The 21,837-nt window shown below is 44.0% G+C and overlaps 1 protein-coding gene and 1 non-coding gene across 9 annotated transcripts; one reads left to right on the top strand and one right to left on the bottom strand.

Moving 5' to 3' along the window:
- Positions 1–1,631: 1,631 nt before the first annotated feature.
- On the top strand, positions 1,632–14,532 carry LOC145515682 (uncharacterized). 8 transcript variants are annotated; one of them, XM_081516748.1, is made up of 7 exons: positions 1,632–1,768; positions 5,104–5,235; positions 5,502–5,560; positions 7,356–7,427; positions 9,181–9,307; positions 10,456–10,548; positions 12,469–14,532. In XM_081516748.1, the coding sequence occupies exons 2-7, from the start codon at positions 5,187–5,189 to the stop codon at positions 13,437–13,439; spliced, it is 1,371 nt and encodes a 456-aa protein (XP_081372874.1). In that variant the 5' UTR covers positions 1,632–1,768; positions 5,104–5,186; the 3' UTR covers positions 13,440–14,532. The 8 variants fall into 8 exon arrangements, with proteins under 8 accessions (XP_081372874.1, XP_081372872.1, XP_081372873.1 ...); XM_081516746.1 differs by having other exon boundaries at positions 10,453–10,548; XM_081516747.1 differs by having other exon boundaries at positions 4,997–5,235.
- TRNAE-CUC (transfer RNA glutamic acid (anticodon CUC)) lies at positions 3,136–3,208 on the bottom strand. The gene has a single exon. It is a non-coding gene; the product is annotated as a tRNA-Glu (tRNA).
- Positions 14,533–21,837: the final 7,305 nt, after the last annotated feature.

Genomic DNA, 21,837 nt, shown 5'->3' with positions numbered 1-21,837 from the left:
GTTTGCAGTTCATGGCAAATTGTATTTTCCAAAAATTGCCATAACTATATTTTTGTTTCCACAGGTGGAAAATGCAGGTCTTCCAGAACCTTGTCATTTTCCCATCAGGAAGTGGAGTGCATGTTCTTTCCCTTTGAATCTGGGCTTTTAAAACTGTAAGTACAGGGGAAATGATGCTCTGTGATTCTGAGACTAGCCGTAAGAGGTGATTCATCTTCCATCTGGATCTTTCTCAGGACTTTGAGCTGCAGTGTAAGATGTCTGAGTCTACCATGCTGTTAAGAAGCTCAAACTAGCCCACATAGAAAAACCACACGGACAAACCCTTGAGATTACACGAAGTAAGAGATGTCCAGCCAGCTTCCAGTTGCTCCTGGAACTTCACACTGTTCCAGGTTTAGCCATCAAGAAAAGTCTGAGCCAGAACTGTCCAGCTAGGCTGTTTCTGAATTCCTGACCCAGAAAAACCATGAAAGATAATAAATGATTGCTGTTGTTTGAAACCACTAAACTTGAAAGAACAGATAGACAAACAGACAATGCCAGATTGTATATGATGATAGAACTCTGACCCACAAACTCTGCAGAAACCAGAAAACCAAACTACAAACTTGGCAGGAATCAGTGCAGCACTCTCAGGACTTCGTCAATAACTGCTAGCTTCCCTCTCTTTCGCCTCTGCTTCCAACTCAGAATCAACCAGAGAAAACCAAATCACCACCTCCAAACGAACCACAAAAGTTGCACTTTTTGTAGTTGGCCCACCTCTAGCTTCTCTTGGACAGTGACCTCCGTTCAAAATACACCTGAAGCCTTCCCTTTTTTTTCAGTATAAAGCTTTGCCGGTTCCCTGCTTTTGAGTCAATGACAAACATAAGCAGTAGTGGCTGCAATACTAGTAATTTAAAGCAACCTAACAAAAATGAGATAATACATTAATTACATAGATGGCATGTAGAATTTACAAAACATTGCGGAAGAACACAAAGTTCAATATATATGATTTTAAAAGCAGGTTAAGAAGACAAATAGTGAAGGACAGGGAAGCCTGGGGTGCTGCAGTTCATGCGGTCTCAGAGAGTCAGCCGCGACTTAGCGACTGAACAACAAAGAGGACAAATATTGATATGAAAGGATATAAGCTTAAGAGCCTCCCAGGTGGTCCTAGTGGTAAAGAACCCTCCTGCCAATGCAGGAGAGGCAAGAGAGGTGGGTTCGATTTCTGGATCGGGAAGATCCTCTGGAGGAGGGCATGGCAACCCACTCCATATTCTTGCCTGGAGAATTCCATGGACAAAGAAGCCTGGCAGGCTACTGTCCATAGGGTCGCAAAAGAGTCCTGCACGACTGAAGTGACACCGCACTGCACGCATATAAGCTTAAACATAGTTATGCCTGAATCGAGAAATTACAGGTGCTTTGTTACTTCTGGTTGTAGACAATAGGACGAGGCACTTGTCTGATTTTGTGTTTGTACGCCCAGCCCTCGCAAGCTAGCTGTTTCCACGTGAGACCCGGAGCTCACTTGCTCTGGCCTTGCCACGCCCCGATCGCGCCTTGGGGCGGGGCTTGGAGAGCTTCCCGGCCTGCGCAGGGGCTTCTGGGAGATGTGGTCCAGCCGCCAGGCCTCCGCGCCCGCTTGAGCCCAGACCCCATCGGCTGGGCCTTCTGGATCGGCGGTGCGGGTGTATCGGGCTCATTGCGTGGAACGAAGGCTGGTGAAGGCCCCGTGGCGACCTCCATGCCCAAGACCTCCAGGCCTAGAGAGGTGAGTCCCCCAATTTTACTGGCTGAAGGCAGCGAGAATAGCCGGGGGTCCCCGGATCGTGCGAAAGGGGAAGGCGAAAACCGAAGGTCGGGAGTCGCGGGGTCTGAGGGGCGACTCAGGAAGCATCTTGGTTTTATTGAAATAGGGGTGAATGGCTGCGACGATGGTCCCGAGGTTGGTGGCCTGCAGGCATCCATGAGTTGAGGGGCTGGAAGGCAGGGGTCCTTGCATTTGGGGAACAGCCTATGCCGGGCATTTTGGTTGGCGAGGCAGCTGGGGCTTTGCAACTCCAGGTTGGTGGGGAAGGGACAGTGAGGCAGGGTCCAGGGCTTTGGGAGTGTTGACTGGAAAAAAAACGCGCAACCTAAAAGTTTATGTTTTATCTGGTGGCCTTTCTCAGATGGCTCTGAGGGACTGCTCTGAAGAGGTAAGGAGGAGCCAGGATTATAAGGGTTTTGCCAGAAAACCCAGGTAGTTAGAACAAGAAACGATCACTGTTAATCAGAAAAAAAGGGACAGCTAAAGTCAATGAACTAAGCGATTTTCTTTGTATGAGAAGTGCAGGGGTCTGGGCTCCCTAAAGTCATTCCTTTGATATGCACCTTAACTATCTAGGGTAAATGTGCCTGTCTCCGGCCTGATTCCGTTCAGGGTGCACAGTTGGGGCTGGCTGCAGTGGCTGCTGACTAGCTGGCCACAATATCCTTTGTTTACTGATATGGCAGGCGGCATTCTTAGTCCAGAGGGGCAGCTTATGGGGCTGTAAGTTCTTAGGTGTTTATAAGGGCAGCTAGATTTGTGGAGCCGTGGAGAGGAGTTAGGAAGTGCCCCTTGGTTTGAGATGTAGTAGGGGTCAAGAAAGTGTTAGTCTCTGGTGGTGTTCAACTTGTGCCACCCCATGGACTGTAGTCCACTATGTTCCTCTGTCCATGGAATTCTCCAGGCAAGAATACTGGAGTGGGTAGCCATTCCCTTCTCCAGGGAATCTTCCCAACCCAGGGATTGAACCTGGGTCTCCTGCATTCCTGGAAGATTCTTACTGTCTAAGCCAACAGGGAAGTCGTGAGGTTTGATGTTTATGGTGACGATATGTTCTGGTGTTTCTTATTTTGGAGATAACTTGGGCTTTGAGGAGGGGGGCCAAAATCTTGTATCCCTACTTTTGTTGTAGGTGCTCCTGTGAAACCACCTTCATCTCTGACTCAATGGGCTTTTATTTTTTTAACATTTCTTTAAAAAATTTTTTTAATTTTAATTTGGCTTTGCTGGGTCTTAGTTGCTACACACATGATCTTAGATCTTCCTTGTGTCATGCAAGATCTTTAGTTGCGTCATCAGAGCTCTTAGTTGTGGCATATGGGATCTAGTTCCCTGACCAGGGATTGAACCTGAGCTCCCTGCATTGAGAGCACAGAGTCTTAGCCACTGGACCACCAGGGAAGTCCCTCAGTGGGCTTGTTCTATAAGTGAGCCTAGGGATGTGTTATCAGAGGGATAGGCAGGTTGTCTTGGACACCAGGAAGGGCTCTTCTCCAGCCAGGCCCTCTATGGATTGCCAAAGGCTTGCTGCCACTTTGCATCTGAGAAACTCCTGAGCTCAAAGTGGTCAGCAGCTTCTCTAAGCTCCCAGATGCTTTGGAGTTAAATGACCTTCCCCTGGGTACTTGCCTCTGGGGTAGCAAAGCCAGGAAGGTCACACCTATGGTCACTTCCATGTGTGTGCATGCTTAGTCAATCAGTTGTGTCCGACTCTTTGCAACCCTATGGACTGTAGCCCACCAGGCTCCTCAGTTCATGGGATTCTTCAGGCAAGAATACTGGAAATACTCTGGTCACACTCCTCCAGGAGATCGTCTCAACCCAAGGATCAAACCCGTGTCTCCTCTGTCTCCTGCATTGGCAGGCAGATTCTTTACCTACTGAGTCATTGGGGAAGCCCTCAATCACCTCCCCAGTTATCTGCAAAAGAGAATTCTCCACACTCTTGACCAGTGAGGGCCAAAGAGGAGTTGTATGTCCTTTCTTGTCTCAGAGGAAGTTACAGTTTCAGGTGTAAAAGGTGGAGGTATCCCAGTTGTGAGTTTGGTATCACATGTGACATGTGAGTCACAGGCCTGGGTGTATCTCTGCAAAGCCCCTCTGAGTGCAGACTCCTGATAAACTACGTGTATTTAAAGTGTTCAATTTTATATATTTTGACATTTTAATACACTCATGAAACCATCATCTCAGTCAAGATGACCAATATATCTTATCACCTCCTTAAGTTTCCTTGTTCACTTTTATAACCCTGCTTCCTGACCCTACCTGCCCCCTCCATTTGATGGACACAATCAGATTGCTCTCCTCCAGAAGACTGTACCCACTTACATTCTAACAGCATAAAAGACTGATCATTTTCCCACAGCCTCTCTAATGATAAGGTTTTCAGATTTTGAAACATTTACTGATCTGATAGCAAAAAAAAGAGAAATTCAAGAATTTCACAAGTTCACCTTTTGAGAATTGTAGAGATCTGTATCCCAAAGGGCTTCTCTGGTGGCTCACATGGTAAAGAATCTGCCTGCTATGCAGGAAACCCAGGTTCTATCCCTGGGTCGGGAAGATCCTCTGAGAAGGAAAGGGCAACCCACTCCAGTATTTTTATCTGGGAATTCCCATGGACAGAGGAGCCTGGCGGACTATAGTCCATGGGTTTTGAGAAGTCGGACACAACTGAGCAACTAACATCCCAAAGTGGGGGCTTCCCAGGTGGTGCGGCGGTAAAGAATCCGCCTGCCAATGCAGGAGACACTGGTTTGATCCTTGAGTCAGAAAGATCCCCTGAGGGAGAAAATGGCAACCCACTCCAGTATTATTGCCTGGAGAGTTCCATGGACAGAAGAGTCTGGTGGGCTACAGTCCATGGTGTCACGAAGAGTTGGACATGACTGAGTGACTAAGCATGCATGCATGCATCCTGCAATGGGAAGTTTTCAGGAAATCTTCACAGAGGTGGCAGCATTTGCTGCCTTGTGATTGGATCAACCTGTGAAGGTACAGTCTTAAGAAAGTCAGAGCCGGGTACCCCTGGGAAGTAGGGGCATGCCTTGTACACAGTGGATGCTTAGTAAATGTTTATCACCTTAACTATGCTTTAGTTCATTAACAGCGCCCTCATTTAAATAGAGAAGTCCAGGCCCTAGCCTGAAGTCTGGGCTGCTGGGACATCTCCTCTCCTGCCTACAGGAACAAAACAGCTACCTGAGCATGAAGGCCGCAGGAGCCCCCCCACATGCAGGAGTTCCGTCTTTCATGGAGACAACACCTCCTGAAACTCCCTCTGGATGTTCCAGGTGGAGCTTGGAGAGGCTGAAGAGAGATTCCCCCAGCAGAGCCACTGGGCTGCGGGGATTCCCTTCCTAACAGGGCGGGCAGGATGTGGGACCACGTTGAAGCTGGAGTGACCTCAGAGGCTAAGGAGAAAGGTGAGAGTTAAATCACTGCTGAAGCACATAGTAGGTATTCAGTGAGTGTTTGGGGACTGGGGAGAAAGTATCAGGGTCGAAAGACTATCTGTGAAAGTAGAAAGAGGAAAAATCTTTCTAGGGGAGGGTGTGTCAGGTAATGGTAAACGAGAACCAATGTCACCAATTGGATATAACATGTCCCCTTCTCCCTTCTTGGTAACTAAGATACTGGCCTATTTCAGTGAGCCAAGTTCATTTTTCACTGCTTCTTTCTTTTTACCCAGCACGGCCTTCTGAAGACTCGGTCCTTCTTCAGGAAGAGGAGGAAATGCCCAGATTACAGGTAAATTAGAGTCTGCCTTCTCTCCCTGAAAATATCACCCACATACCTCATTTTGGGGTGTTGGGGAAGGAGAGCAATGCAACATATATTGTGCTGGCTCTGGGCTAGACATATGTTACTCTAGTTTCTCAAAATGTCTGAACATTGCTGGTAGGGGTGTAAAACAGTATAATATACTTTGGAAAATAGTTTTAGAGTTTCTTATTTAATTAAGCACACATTTACCATTGACCCACAAATCCCATGGTATTTACCCAGAGGAAATGAAAATATATGTCCACACAAAAATCTATATGTGACTAGGGGCTTCCCTGGTGGCTCAGTGGTAAAGAATCTGCCTGCCAATGCAGGAGACACAACTTCGATCCCTTGCCTGGGAAGATCCTATGTGCCTCAGAGCAACCAAGGCCGTGTGCCACAACTGTTGAGCCTGTGCTCTAGAGCCTGGGAACTGCAACTATTGAGCCTACCAAAGCCCATGAGCCCTAGAGCCTGTGCTCTGCAACAAGAGAAGCCTCCACAATGAGAAGTCTGTGCGCTGCAGCTAGGCAAGAGCCTACGTGCAGCAACGAAGACCCAGCACACCCAAAAATAAATTAAGTTATATTAAAAAAAATCTGTATGTGACCATTAGCAACTTGGTTTATAATAGCCTGAACCAGAAATGACCATCAACTGATAAGCAGATAAACAAAATGTCTTAATCCATATAATTAAGAACTACTCAGTTGAAAAAAAAAAGAACAAACTGCTGATACATGTATCAACTTGAATAGATATTAAAAGCATTAGGCTGAGAAAGATAAGCCAGGTATGAAAGATATGCCAGATAAAATATAAGGTAAAAGTTAAGCCAGATATGTGCTGTGTGCTTCTGAGACAGGGAGGGACCTGGGGCCCTTTGCTCCAGTGCTGCAAGGCTTACACCTGGACAAATGTCTCCTTGAGCAACAAAATGCTAAGAAAATATAAGAGACTAAAAATAACTGCAATAACTGTGCATACACAGTTGGGGCAAATTCTGGACAAAAGATACAAAAAGGGCAAAAAAATCCCAACTGCCAGCTCTGAAGAGCTCGGAGCAAAACCAGGGTGTTGGGAGCAAAAGCAGGTCTTACACATGCCCCTTGCCCACAGCACCAACAAAGAGGTAGACAGAACACCTAAGCCACTCCTCCTGCCCAACCACTGGACACACCCCTACTCTCATCCTGTATAAGGAACCAGCTCAGGGAGGGAGCCAGTGAGCGAGCAAGGGAAGCCTTTACTTGCTTTTATTCTCCTCTGCTGCTGCAGGGAACCCAATAAGGCCTTGCTTGAACTTCTTGTCTAACCTCTTGTCATTTTCTGTTGGTTGGGAAAGGCCAAGAATCCTGGTCAGTATCAATTCCATTTATATGAAATTCTAGAACAGGGTAAATTAATCTACAGTGACAGCAGATCATTGGTTGAGAGCAGGGAGGCAGGGCAGGGAATCAACTAGGAGCAAACAACACAAGGGAACTTTCTGGAGTGATGGAAATGGTTTATGTATGATTGGAATGTGAGTTACACAGGGGTATTTTGTCAAAACTCATCAACTGGTATACTTAGGGTTCATGTTGGTTCACTGGATATTTAACCTAAACGAGAAACAATTTGTGAATAGAAACAACATAAAAAATAACTCACCTCTCAGAAAAAAAAATCTGTGTGGTATACAGGAGATAACTATTTCAGAGAAGAAGAATGTGGTTCGAAGAAGGATTTCTGGGTTTTTTACCCAGAATCACCTGTTTTTTTTGTGCTTCTTCAGCTTTGCGCAAAGGACCATGTAGTCTGGCTTGACACTCTGCTTGCCCCCGTGTGCTTCCATCATCCCCACCTCGTGAGTTAATAGCCCTTTGCAAATCTTCTTTTCCTTATTCTTTATTTGGCAGGCTTAACAGTTAGGCCAAAAATGGACTAGAGACCGGCTGCTGCAGTGTGACACCCTTCTGTTGTCTGATCCTTGCACCATCCTTGATTTCCCCTCATAGCCATTGCTGTGTCTTCTCTTTATGCTCTGAACAAACCCCTCCCTAGACAAGAACCCCTGCTTCCCCATAGTGATAGCCACTATTCTGACTTTTCTTACTATAGATTAGTTTAGTATGATTTTGAACTTTTTAAATAGAAGCTGGATACATACAGTACTCTTCTGTGCCTGTCTTTTCTCAATATTTGTTGTGAGATTGATCTGTGTTATTTCATGTATATATAGTTTATTTTCGTTTCTTGTAGAGCAGTAATTTCCAAAGCTTTTTGATATCAGGACCCCTTTACACTTTTAAAAGTGGCTTTTGTTATGTGGGTTATCAATATTACCAGGTCAGAAGTTCAAATTAACAAAACTTTAAAATATTTATTAATCCATTCAAAAATTAATCCATTATAGTTAATATCACATTTTTTAAAAAACCTTATTTTCCAAACCAAAAAAAAATTTTAAAGAATGGAAATGTTTTATATTTTTGCTATGTCTGGCTTAATAGAAAACAGCTGGAATCTTATATCTGCTTCCTCAGTTTCTTTGTTGCAAGATTGCACACTATGTAGCCTCTGAAGAATAACTTCTCTTTAACTGTAAGAGAATGATAGTGGATAAGCCCAACAATATCTTAGAATTATTACTGAAAATAATATTAACTGTACAGACATCCCTGACAGGACCTTGGGGATCCTCATGGGTCCCTGAACCACACTTTGGCAACTGCTACTGAATATTAATCCTTCATGCGACTGTACCAAGAGTTTGTATATTTTTGTACTATGGATGTGTGAGTGGGGATTCGGATTCCAAAATAAACATTGTTAGTATATAATCATCAGAGGGAGATTTCCTAGATAACATGTCTCATTAACCAGAGTCCTTATTTTAAATTTTGACTTGCTCCTTCCCACACAACTGTCCACTCCCTTTTCTTGCCAGCGGGAATGCCCCACTTTTCTCTATTCACATTTTAACCATCCCACAAGGCTAGTACCTGGCTTTCTCCAGGGTACCTACCCTCATGGCCCCAGTCTACCGTAGATTCTTTCTCCAGACCCTTCCCTGAGTAAATCTCAAAATTGAGATTTGTTGTGTGGATAATAGCACCTCTGGAACTATATAGCCTTTCATGTACTCTGGTTGAAGTTTGACTCTTCTTACCAGAGAAACTTTAAGGGCTGAAGAGTTTTGTTTTTTCGTTTTGATAAATCTGCCTCTTGTAGCTTTTCCATATTCTATATTAGCGGTCCCCAATCTTTTTGGCACCAGAGACTCATTTCATGGAAGACAGTTTTTCCATGGACCGGTGCAGGGCGGGAGGAGGGGAATGATTTTAAGATGGTTCAAGCAATGTTACATTTATTGTATTTTATTTCTATTATTATTACATCAGCTCCACCTCAGATAATCATGCATTAGATCCCAGAGGTTGGGGACCCCTATTCTACATAATACAAACAGATGCATGGTTGTGTGCCGAAGTGAGTCTGATTCAGGACCCTGGAGACTGCCAGGACCACATATAGATGTCAGAATTCATTGGTGCTCGTCAGCTTCATTCCTCTCTGGGAAGGGGTATACCTGAGGATAACCGTGTTTGTTCTTTTAGGAGCTAGTGACATTCAAGGATGTGGCTGTTGACTTTACCGAGGAGGAGTGGGAGCATCTGGACCCTTCTCAGAGGCACCTGTACCGAGAAGTGATGTTGGAGAACTTTGGGAATCTCATCTCCTTGGGTGAGAATCACATCTTCCAGAACCCACCTGATCTCCTGCTGGTTCAGTTGTATGGAGTAAATCCTGAGGGGATTTGCATTTAGCGGTCCACATATTCCTGATCCCTTATGGTAGTGGGTATCAGATTTGAGAAAGCATAAAGATACCTGAGATGAAGGCGAGAGATGCCAGTTCCTATCCAAATTAAAGGAGACTAAAGAGATAAGACAGGGCTTCCCTGGTGGCTCAGTTGGTAAAGAATCTGCCTGCAGTGCAGGAGACCTGGGTTCAAAACCTGGGTATCGAATTTGGGCACAGAATCATTACTGCCTGTTCAACCCATTGAGAATTATTACTGTTGTATATTGCAAATAGGGCTTCCCAGGTGGCGCTAGTGGTAAAGAACCCACCTGCCAATGCAGGAGACATAAGAGATGCAGGTTCGATCGCTGGGTCGGGAAAATCTCCTGGAGGAGGGCATAATCCCATGGACAGAGGAGCTTGACGGGCTATGGTTCCATAGGGTCACAAAGAGTTGGACACGACTGAAGCAACTTAGCACACACACAAATTGCAAATAGGCCTCTTCACTGAAGTTCCCTGAAACTCCTGGAACAATTTTTTTGTTTTGAGAAGCAAAATATATATTTGTTTATTTGTGTGTTTTTGTATATATATATTTATATACGTATGTGTGTGTGGGTATATATATATATATATGGGATTTCCAGGTGGCCCAGTGGTAAAGAATCTGCCAGCCAGTGCAGGAGCCACAGGAGACTCGGGTTCAATCCCTGGGTCAGGAAGATCCCCTGGAGAAGGTCATGGTACCCCACTCCAGTATTCTCGCTGGGAAAATCCCATGGAGAGAGGAGCCTGGTGGGCTACAGTCCATGAGGTCACAAAGAGTTGGCCATGACTGAGCCACTGAGTTTGCATGCCTGTGTGTGTGTATGTGTATGTATATACATATGTATGTATATGTGTATATATATATATATATATAATATACATAAATATAAAATGTGGTTTTGATGCCTATTGGTTTTATTAACCTTTCCCAGTGTTTTATTCACCTTTTATGAATACCAGAAGATAAGATTTGACTTGTGGGAGGGTCCTTGTCCATATCACATTGCCCTAATCCACATATCTTTCTGCTTAAGCAGGGCATCTGCTATCTGAACCAGAAATGATTTTCCATTTTGAACAAGAAGATGATGTGTGGATGGAAGAAACAATACCAAGAAGCTCCTATTCAGGTGAGTACCAGTCAGCCAGGAGAAAATGCCATTAATAATCCTATGAATCCACGAAGGGATGGGTAGCAACTTTAAAAATATAAATTATTTGACTTTTTATGCCAATAATTTAATTGAAAATATTAAATATTTACTTGATTGGAGGTAAAAATATAAATATATATATATTTTAAGCATTAAATGCCTAAACTCCTGAAATGCCTTTGGAACCAACCTTACCATCTTATTGGTTCCTCATTATAACTTTTGACAGAGACTTCCCTGGTGGTCCAGTGGCTAAGACTTTGTGCTCTCAATGCAGGGGGTGCCAGGTTTAGTCCCTGGTTGGGGAAGTAGATCCCACATGCCACAACTAGGAGTTCACATGCCACATGCCTAAGACCTGATGCAAATAAATAAATATATTAAAAAAAAAACTTTTGACAGATGTTCACTCCATATTTGTATGAAAGTTCTATTTTTAACTTTTTGATAACTATGCTTTAACAGCATTAACCCCTTTGTAGCCCATGGAATTTGACTTGGTGTTTCTAGTAACATTTAGTTTCCTTAACTAAGGAAAAGCTCTGACAAACCTGCTGCTGCTGCTGCTGCTGCTGCTAAGTTGCTTCAGTCGTGTCTGACTCTGTGCGACCCCATAGATGGCAGCCCACCAGGCTCCCCCGTCCCTGGGATTCTCCAGGCAAGAACACCGGAGTGGATTGCCATTTCCTTCTCCAATGCATGAAAGTGAAAAGTGAAAGTGAAGTCTCTCAGTCGTGTCTGACTCTTAGCAACCCCATGGACTGCAGCCTACCAGGCTCCTCCATCCATGGGATTTTCCAGGCAAGAGTACTGGAGTGGGTTGCCATTGCCTTCTCCACTGACAAACCTAGACAGTGTATTAAAAAGCAAAGATATCATTTTGCCGACAAAGGTCCCTATAGTCAAAGCTATGCTTTTTCCAGTAGTCATGTATGGATGTGAGAGTTGGACCATTAAGAAAGCTGAGTGCCGAAGAATTGATGCTTTCAAATTGTGCTGGAGAAGACTCTTAAAAGTCCCTTGGACAGCAAGGAGATCAGTCAGTTCTAAAGGAAATCAACCCTGAATATTCATGGGAAGGACTGATGCTGAAGCTGAAGCTCCAATACTTTGGCCACCTGATGCAAAGAGCTGACTCATTAGAAAAGACCCTAAGGCTGGGAAAGATTGAGGGCAAGAGGAAAAGGGGGTGATAGAGGATGAAATGGTTGGATGGCTCAATGTACATGAGTTTGAGCAAACCGTGGGAGATGGTGAAGGACAGGGAAGCCTGGCATGCTGCCAGGCATGGGGTCACAAAGAGTAGGACCCAACTTAGTGACTGAACAGCAACTACTAAGGAAAAGGTTCCCAATGATCTGCTTACCCTTGAAGCAGAAATAGAAATGTAAAGTAAGAAAGACAGAGACCAGCAGCAGCACTTCTTTATTCAGTGAAGTTTCTTTGCCTGACCACTACTGCCTGAGAGTGTTCAGGAGCACTGTGCAGCCTTAGACAAAACCACTGCTCACTTTCTTTTTTTTTTTCTTAATATATATATTTTATTTGTTATCTATTTATTGGCTGTGTGGGATCTTTGTTGCTATACACGGGCTTTCTCTACTTGTGGCAGGTGAGGGTTACTTTCTAGTTGTGGTATACAAGCTTCTCACTGCAGTTGCTTCTCTTGTTGCAGAGCCCAGGCTCTAGGCATGCAGGCCAGTAGTTGCAGCTCGCCAGCTCTAGAACATGGGCTCAGTAATTGTAGTGCAAGGGCTTAGTTGCCCTGTGGCATGTGGGATCTTTCCAGATCAGGGATCAAACCCATGTCCCCTACAGTGCAGGGTGGATTCTTAACCACTGGACCACCAGGGAAGCCTCCTGCTCACTTTTGTCATCTAACTTCCTTTGTCCCAGGAATCAGGGATGAGAATGATGGGATCCTGTCTAGGCCAGTATCTCCAGGAGAAAAACTCCATAACTGTCCCCAGCATGGCCAAGACTTCAGCCAGCTCAGAAACCTTCTAATTCACCAGCGAACCCATATTGGAGAGAAGCCTTCTCCATATGCCGGGTGTGGAAAAGCCTTCAGTGAAAGGACAGCGGATCTTAACCTTCCTGTGCTCCTCCCAGGAGACGAGCCCTACCGATACATGGAGTATTCCGGAGTCTTCCACTCAGGATCTGCTCTGAGAAGGCACAAGAAGGAGCACATGGTAAAGAAACCTCACACGTGTGAGGAATGTGGGAAGGACTTCAGCCGGAGCTCCAACTTGTCCATCCATCGGCGAGTGCACACAGGCGAGAAGCCCTACAGGTGCAGTGTGTGCGGGAAGGACTTCAGCCGCAGCTCCAACCTCTCCATCCACCAGCGCATCCACACAGGCGAGAAACCCTTCAGCTGCCGTGAGTGTGGCAAGGACTTCAGCCGCAGGGCAGCCCTGCAGATCCACCAGAGTGTCCACACAGGAAGGAAGCCCCACGCCTGTGAGGTATGTGACCGGCGCTTCACCTCGCGCTCTGCGCTGGCTCGACACCAGCAAGGCCACGCAGGAGACAAGGCCTATCTGTGCGACACGTGCGGCCGGGGCTTCAGCCAGAGAGCCAACCTCTACCTGCACCAGCGCGTTCACACGGGAGAGAGGCCGTTCCGGTGCGAGGCCTGTGGGAAGTGCTTCAGCTGGAGCAAGGACCTGGGTATCCACCGGAGGGTCCACACGGGTGAGCGGCCCTACAGATGTGCGGCTTGTGGCAGGGACTTCAGGCATCACTCGGCCCTCAAGAGGCACCAGAGGGTGCACACGGGGGAGAAACCCTACCCCTGTGCCATATGTGGGAAGGGCTTCAGTCAGAGAGTCCATCTGCAGATGCACCAGAAGGTGCACTGACGGGAGAGGCTTCCAGGATTGGGCTCTGCACATGCAGGTGTCTTTCATGGGCAGGGCCAATGCCAGGGCATAGATGCTGAGGTGCACAACATGGGTCAGGCTTAATGATGTATGCCATTTGTTAGTATTTATACAGAAAAGAGGGGGCTTCCCAGGTGGCTCAGTGGTAAAGAATCTGCCTGCCAGTGCAGGAGACACAGGAGACTTGGGTTCGTTCCCTGGGTTGGGAAGATCCCCTGGAGTAGGCAATGGCAACCCACTCCAGTATTCTTGCCTGGACAATCCCGTGGACAGAGGAGCCTGGCGGGCTACAACTCACTAGAGTCGGACACGACTGAGTGACTGAGCATACTCGCATATATAAAAGGACACATCAACAGCACTTAGACAGCTGGAGAAATATTGAAAGAACACTTCCAGCCCTCCCAGAAGATCTCTGTGTGCTCATTTCCACTCACTGCCCCACAAAGGGAATCACTATCCTGACTTCTAAAACTATTGATTGATTTTGCAAGTTCTAGAATATCATATAATTGGAAGTACACACTATGTAATCTTTCATATAGGACTTGATTCACTCAGTGTTTGCATCCATGTGGTTGCATGCATTTAGAAATTCATTTATATTATTACTGAGTAGTATTCCATTATATGAATGAACCAGAGTTTGTCTATTCACCTGTTGATGGACATTTACATTTGGACTATTTCTAGGTTTTACAGGTTTTGATTGTTATGAATAAAGCTGCTGTGAGCATTTGGGTATATCATTGTGTGGACATAAACTTTAATTCCTCCTGGGTATATACTTAGGAATAGAATTGATGGGTATTTTAAAACCTTTAAAAGACTGGGCTTAGTATTAGCTTGTACATTGAATTTTTACATGTACTTGGAAAACTTCAAACAAATACAGAAATAGAACAGTAACAAATACTCATGTCCCCATCATCTAGCTTCAGTAATCAAGTCATGATGAATTTTGTTTCCTCTCTTCCACCCTGAAATAGTTTAAAAGCAAATTCTATACTGGGGTATTTTGTCATATTTATATCTTCAAAAAATAAAGACTTGTTTAAATTTTTTTCCCAAAGACTCTCTCTATGTAAAACTTTTTTTTTAATTAAGGTAAAATTCAGATAAGAAAAAATTCACCATTTTAACCACTTCAAAGTATACTATTCAATAATTTTTAATACATTCACAGGGTTGTATAACCATCACCACTATCTGATTCCAGAATATTTTCATCAGGCCAAAAAGAAACCCAGTTACTATTAAGCAGTCATTCTTCATTCTCCCCTTCCCCCAGCATCTGGCAACCACTAATCTACTTTCTGTTTCTATAGATTTGCCTGTTCTGGACATTGCATATAAAAGGAATCAGACAATATGTGCCCTTTTATGTCTTGGCTCCTTTCACTTAGAATAATGTTTTCAAGGTTCATTTATGTTGCAACATATATTACTACTTCATTGCTTTTTATGACAAAACAGTATTTCATTGTATGAATATACAATATTTTAAGATCTTTTTTTTTTTTTTACTTGACTGCCCTGGGTCTTAGCTGTGGCCCTCAGGATCTTCAGTCTTCCTTGTAGCATGTGGGATCTTTAGTTGTGGCACGCAGTATCTTTAGGAGAATACTTCATGTTGTATAATGCTCATTTTTTGTTTTTGATAATTGTACTATGGTTATTTCTGATGCTAACATTTAGGGAAAGATGTCAACACACAGAAACTCTCTGTACTATTTTTGCAACATCCAGAGTACCTTGTAGTAAAAACTTGAATACTGGACTTCCCTGATGGATCAGTGGTTAAGAATCCACCTGCCAATGCAGGGGACATGGGTTCACTTCCTGGTCTGGGAAGATTCCACAGGCTGTGGGACAACTAAGACTGTGTGCCACAGCTATAGAGCCCTCACTCTAGAGCCTGTGCTCCACAACAAGAGAAGCCACCACAATGAGAAGCCTGCACACTGCAACCAGAGAGTAGCTCCTGCTCGCTGCAACTAGAGAAAACCTGCATGCAGCAACAAAGACCCAACACAGCCAAAAAGTAAATAAAGTTTCTATTAAAAAATTTTTTTAAGTTGGCTACTTATAGAACCAAGGGGTAGAGGTAATAATAGGGCAGAGTGTTAGAATGAGCCTAATTACATAGAGATGTGAGAGGTTATTACTTCTTTAAAAATGGTCAGCAAAATAACTTGTAAATAAAAAGTGATATCACGGAAATAAAAACAGTATAGTAAGTAGGCTGGATGGAACAGTAAACAGTTCAAGTTGAACTTGTTGAACGGGAAGATAGATCTGAGGAATTTGCCAGATACAGTGCAAATGGCAAGTATGAAACAACGGCTGAAGGTCATGGACGAATCCGAAGATCTACTGTATTCTCATCTCATAGAAGTTCTAGAAGAAAAGAACAGCCAACAAGAAGGGGAGGAAAACATAGTCTATTCTTCGCACTGCAGACAAATGGTCCAAGGGGCCACAAACAGTCCTGAGTGTCATGTGTTGGCAGCTGTGGTAGAAATGGACACCCTCATGGGTGGCTTCTGGGATAGGATGTTTATCCAGACAGTCTCAGTGCCCATTAAAAGCTGAAACTCACAGGCTCTTTGGTGAGCATTTCCAACCTAGAACTATAGTCACACATCACATAAATGAACAAAGGTAAACATTTTTAAAATGCTCAGTACAGTGTTGCAATGAAAACAAAGCATTGAAAATAATTTAAATATCCACCAGTACAAGAATGGATAAATAATGGCTTGTTTTTACTATGAAACATATGAGCCTTAAAACAAAACCAGAAATATCTGTAATATTTTTGTGTATCAAGATGGGAAAATTCCCAAGAGATAATTTAATCAAACCAGGTATAAAACAATATGTATAATTTATGTACACAAAATAAAACTACCTATTCTATAAATGTTTTATACTCTTAAGTAAGATCATTAACATGTCACTTCAGTTCAGTCACTCAGTCATGTCCGACTCTTTGTAACCCCATGGACTTCAGCACGCCAGGCTTCCCTGTCCATCACCAACTCCTGGAGCCTACTCAAACTCATGTCCATTGCGTCAGTGATGCCATCCAACCATCTCATTCTCTGTCATCCCCTTCACCTCCCGCCTTCAATCTTTCCCAGAATCAAGGTCTTTTCCAATGAGTTGGTTCTTTGCATCAGGTGGCCAAAATATTGGAGTTTCAGCTTCAGCATCAGTCCTTCCGATGCATATTCAGGACTAATTTCCTTTAGGATTGACAGGTTGGATCTTCTTGCAGTCCAAGGGACTCTCAAGAGTCTTCTCCAACACTATAGTTCAAAAGCATCAATTCTTCAGCACTCAGCTTTCTTTATAGTCCAACTCTCACATCCATACATGACTACTGGAAAAACATAGCTTTGACTAGACAGACCTTTGTTGGTAAAATAATGTCTCTGCTTTTTAACATGCTGTCTAGGTTGGTCAAAGCTTTTTTTCCAATGAGCAAGCATCTTTTAATTTCATGGCGGATCTTAGTTTTTTGAATGTTGAGTTTTAAGCCAACTTTTTCACGCTCCTCTTTCACTTTCATCAAGAGGATCTTTAGTTCTTCTTTGCTTTCTGCCATAAGTGTAGCGTCATCTGCGTATCTGAGGTTATTGCTATTTCTCCCAGCAATCTTGATTGCAGCTTGTGCTTCATCCAGCCTGGTATTTCTCATGATGTACTCTGCATATTAGTTAAATAAGCAGGGTGACAATATACAGCCTTGATGTACTCCTTTCCTGATTTGGAACCAGCCTGTTGTATTAACGTATACACACTATATAAAGTAGATAGTCAAGAAGGACCTACTGTATAGCACAGGGAATATACTCTTTTGTAATGACCTATAAGGGAAAAGAATCTGAGAAAGAATATATATAATACAAATATATATTTATAACTGAGTCACTGTGCTGTACACTTGAAACATGACATTGTAAATCACCTATATGTGCCTGCTCAGTCGCTCAGTTGTGTCTGACTCTTTTGCAACCCCGTGGACTGTAGCCCTCCAGGCTCCTCTTTCCATGGGAAAATCAAGTATGCATCATTAAAAAAACAAAAACAAATAAGACCAACACTAAAAAAGGTACACACAAGTAACAATTACTTAGAAAATGTAATAAATAATCACAATATAAATCATTATAAAGCTAAATAAAAACTTAGAATAGGTCTGAGATTAGGTCTTAGAATACAGCTTCAGAATAGGTCTTTAAAAACAATTACGGAAGATCTATTTGAATGAAAGTATAAGATTTTACTCAAGGATATAAAAGGTCTGAATGAAAGGAAACATACTATAGTTCCTTATAGGTGGATTTAATGTTGAAAGTGTCTGTCCTTTCTAAAATAATCTATAAATTCTAGGCCAGTTCAATCAGAATCCCAGCATCATTTCTTCAATGGAATTTGACTAGCTCATTCTGATACTCATTTGGAAGACAAAATCGTCCTGAAGAGCCAGAAAAATTTTGGAAGATTTTATATAATGGAAGGACTTGCCCTACCAGAAGTCAGATTGTCTGCAGACCTTGACAGTGGTATTGGAACATTAACAAACATGGAAAAGAGAGGGAAAAGGTGACTCTAGTAAATGGTGTTTGGACAATTGTTTATCCATCTGGGAAAAAAATAGTTACACCTCTACCTTGTGCTCAGTTGCTTCAGTCATGTCCGCTTCTTTGCGACCCTATGGACCGTAGACCACTAGGCTCCACTGATCATGGGATTCTCCATGCAAGAATATTGGAGTAGGTTGCCATTTCCTTCCCCAGGGGAATCTTCCCGACTCAAGGATCAAACCCTCAAGAATCGAACTCTCCTCTCCTGCGTTGGCAAGTGGATTCTTTACCACTAGCTTGGGTTTCCCTTGTGGCCCAGATGGTAAAGCGTGTGCCTGCAATGCAAGAGACCTGGGTTCGATCCCTGGGTCGGGAAGATCCCCTGGAGAAGGAAATGGCAACCCAGTCCAGTACTCTTGCCTGGAAAATTTCATGGACAGAGGAGCCTGGTAGGCTACAGTCTATGGGGTCTTGAAGAGTTGGACGCAACTTCACTTTCACTTTCTTTCTTTCTTGGGTCACTCACAGCAGATGCCTAGCCACCCAGGCCTCCAATTGGCTCATTTGTTGTTGAGAGGCCCTGCCCTTCCCAGTCATTTACTGTCCATTGGTACCTCCCACCAGGCCTCCTGCAGACCAGACAAAACATATGTCCACAAAATCTTGCACATGAATTGTGGATATATGTTTTCATTTCTCTTGAGGATATACCTAAAAGAGGAATTGTTGGGTCACTGTTACTTCTTGAGGCATCTGTTTTCTGGGGTGAGCAGTTTGGTTTTAGCACCTTGGAAGGCACTGAGGTGGATAAACTGGGATGTGGGTCTCCCAGTCCTTGTCACTAGGAGGGATGTGGCCTGCATTTGATCTTACATATGTGGAAGGGGCACTGTGAAGTGAAAGAAAGTGAAAGCGTTAGTCACTCAGTGGTGTCTGACTCTTTGCAACCCTGTGGACTGTAGCCTGCCAGGCTCCTCTGTCCATGGGATTCTCCAGGCAAGATACTGGAATGGGTTTCCATTTCCTTCTCTAGGGGATCTTCCTGACCCAAGGATTGAACCAGGGTCTCCTGCATTGCAGGAGGATTCTTTACCGTCTGAGCCACCAGGGAAGATGTACATAAGGGGTACTGTACATAAGGATAAACTTAAGGAAGTTTATTGATTGATTTTGAAACTCTACCCAACAGTTGTAAAGGAGATAGAATGTTTGGATTAAAATAGAAGAAAAACACATTCTAGTTAAAATCCTGTTTTCCCCAGCTTCTGGTGTGGGGTTCTGTTCTGAAGAATGGCAAGGTTTTTAATGCCTATTTTCTGCATAATACTATACTATAATAATATTATTTGGGGAACAGTCTAGAATTGGGTTCTATACTCATTGGGTAGGGACTAAAGTCAAGGGGCCTCATGGTTCTCTGGGGAGGCCAAAAAAAAAAAAAATGCAGAAAGGCCAACATCCACTTTGAAATGAAAAATTTTAAATACCCACACAAAGAGGAGTTTACTGAAATGAAACCAGTCGGTTGTTGTTGCCTGTAAATGCAGCGTTGTGCTCAGACCTGAGGTGAACTGAGGAACATCGAAATGGCTGTTGCTTGAATTAAATGCAGTGTCTGGTGCCAGCCCGCTCAATAGTAATTTGCTGGTTAAAAATGTGCAACCTGCCCCTGGGTTCGGTTTTGCAAAGGGGCCCTTCACTGAAAGTGTCTTTTTGATTTCTCGCATTAATATCTCCACTGTCCTTTTCTTCATTTTATTACTTCTGATTTATTAGCCCATTGATGAGACCAGCTGTATGCAAAATCAAGTCTCCTGTTAACAGGGTCTTAGCACTTGGAAAACACTGGAGGGTCTCCAGCGTCAAATGTAAATTTCAGAGAAGAAGCAGCCAACAGTGCAAAAGGTTGACTGTGAAGTCAGACTTGGGTGCCCAGCACAAGAATTCTGGTGCAGAGATCCACAAAACACCTTTTGCTAATGTTTGTAGGCGCATACCATCCCAAAGGAAAAATGCAAGAAGGAAGGCAGAGTGGTTGTCTGAGGAGGCCTTTCAAATAGCTGAGAAAAGAAGAGAAGCCAAAGGCAAAGGAGAAAGGGAAAGATATATCCAACTGAATGTAGAGTTCCAGAGAATAGCAAGGAGAGATAAGAAAGCCTTCTTATGTGAACAATGCAAAGAAATAGAGGGAAACGATAGAATGAGAAAGACTAGAGGTCTGTTTAAGAAAGTTGGAGATACCAAGGGAACATTTCATGCAAGGATGGGCACAATAAAGGACAGAAATGGTATGGACCTAACAGAAGCAGAAAACGTTAAGAAGAGGTGTCAAGGATACACAGAACTATACAAAAATGGTCTTAGTGACCCAGGTTGCCACGATGGTGTGGTCACTCACCTGGAGCCAGACATCCTGGAGTGTGAAGTCAAGTAGGCCTTAGGAAGCATTACTATGAACAAAGCTAGATGGAATTCCAGCGGAACTATTTAAAATCCTAAAAGCTGTTGCTGTTAAAGTTCTACACTCAACATGTCAGCAAATTTGGAAAACTCAGCAGTGGCCACAGGACTGGAAAAGGTCAGTTTTCATTCCAATCCCAAAGTAGGGCAATGCCAAAGAATGTTCAAACTATGGTACAATTGTGCTCATTTCACATGCTAGGAAGGTAAAGCTCAAAATCCTCCAAGCTAGGCTTCAGCAGTACATGAACTGGAGAACTTCCAGAGTACAAGCTGGGTTTAGGAAAGGCAGAGGACCCAGAGATCAAATTGCCAAAATTCACTGGATCATAGAGAAAGCAAGGGAATTCCAGAAAAACATCTGCTTCATTGACTATGCTAAAGCCTTTGACTGTGTGGCTTACAACAAACTGGAAAATTCTTAAAGAGATGAGTATACCAGACCATCTTATCTGTCTCCTGAGAAACCTGAATGCGGATCAAGAAGCAACCGTTAAAACTGGGCATGGAACAACCGACTGATTCACAATTGGGAAAGGAGTACTGCAAGGCTGCCTGCCGTCCACGGAGGGGCACGGAGTCGAACAGTGTCAGCGAAACCTCCCCTCCCTTACACTTCCGTTGACTAAGAGCGCTGTCTATACTTGAAGGTACCTGCTTTCTTGCAGCCTTTGTGTTGCCTGGAAACCGTGTCCAAGCAATAACAGTTGATCGTGTTCCCCATTGGCTACCGTTCCCTGAAGCCCTCCCTCACAAGATGCCCAGACGAGAGCAGGGCCAATCGGGGCTGACTGCGCTAAACCGTGAGTTGGAAGCTGTAGGTTATCCTGGCAAGAGGCTACAGAATGTGGGAGGAAGGAGGCTGGCGGGCAGGGGGAACCTCCTCAGGGTCCTCCTGGGAAGTCAGCTCTCACGGGGGAACTGGGGACTCTGCCTCGGAACACTATTTACCACGTAGTGGTAAATTCCGAGCTATGTCCAAGCCCTTCCCGTTTCAAACTGTAGTTGGCGGGCGCCCAAGCCCTTTGGACAGATCCACGTGGTTTCCTAGCTTCCAGCTCGCAGGGACTCGGGATTAAAAGTAAAATCGGGAGATTTTCAGCCCACTTGGGTAAAGCACCCTTTTGTTTTTCCGCAGGTGTCTCTTGCAGAACGCCCTCCGTCAGGGTGGGGGTTGGTGGGGGCGGGGGTTGGGGAGATGGGGTGGGGGAGTCGGGGGGTTAGCCGACGGGTTCAGGTTTATTAAATAAAATAAATTCCTAATTAAGAATGTGTTAGTACTCTGTGTATGTAGCGCCTCAACCTTTAAACAATCCTATTCT

The sequence above is a fragment of the Giraffa tippelskirchi genome, chromosome 7 (genome assembly GCF_054371585.1).
Source record: "Giraffa tippelskirchi isolate mGirTip1 chromosome 7, T2T-mGirTip1v1.2.pri, whole genome shotgun sequence".
Lineage (NCBI taxonomy): Eukaryota > Metazoa > Chordata > Mammalia > Artiodactyla > Giraffidae > Giraffa > Giraffa tippelskirchi.
Note: the sequence above shows the minus strand (reverse complement) of the source record. Positions and strands in the feature narration are given on the sequence as shown.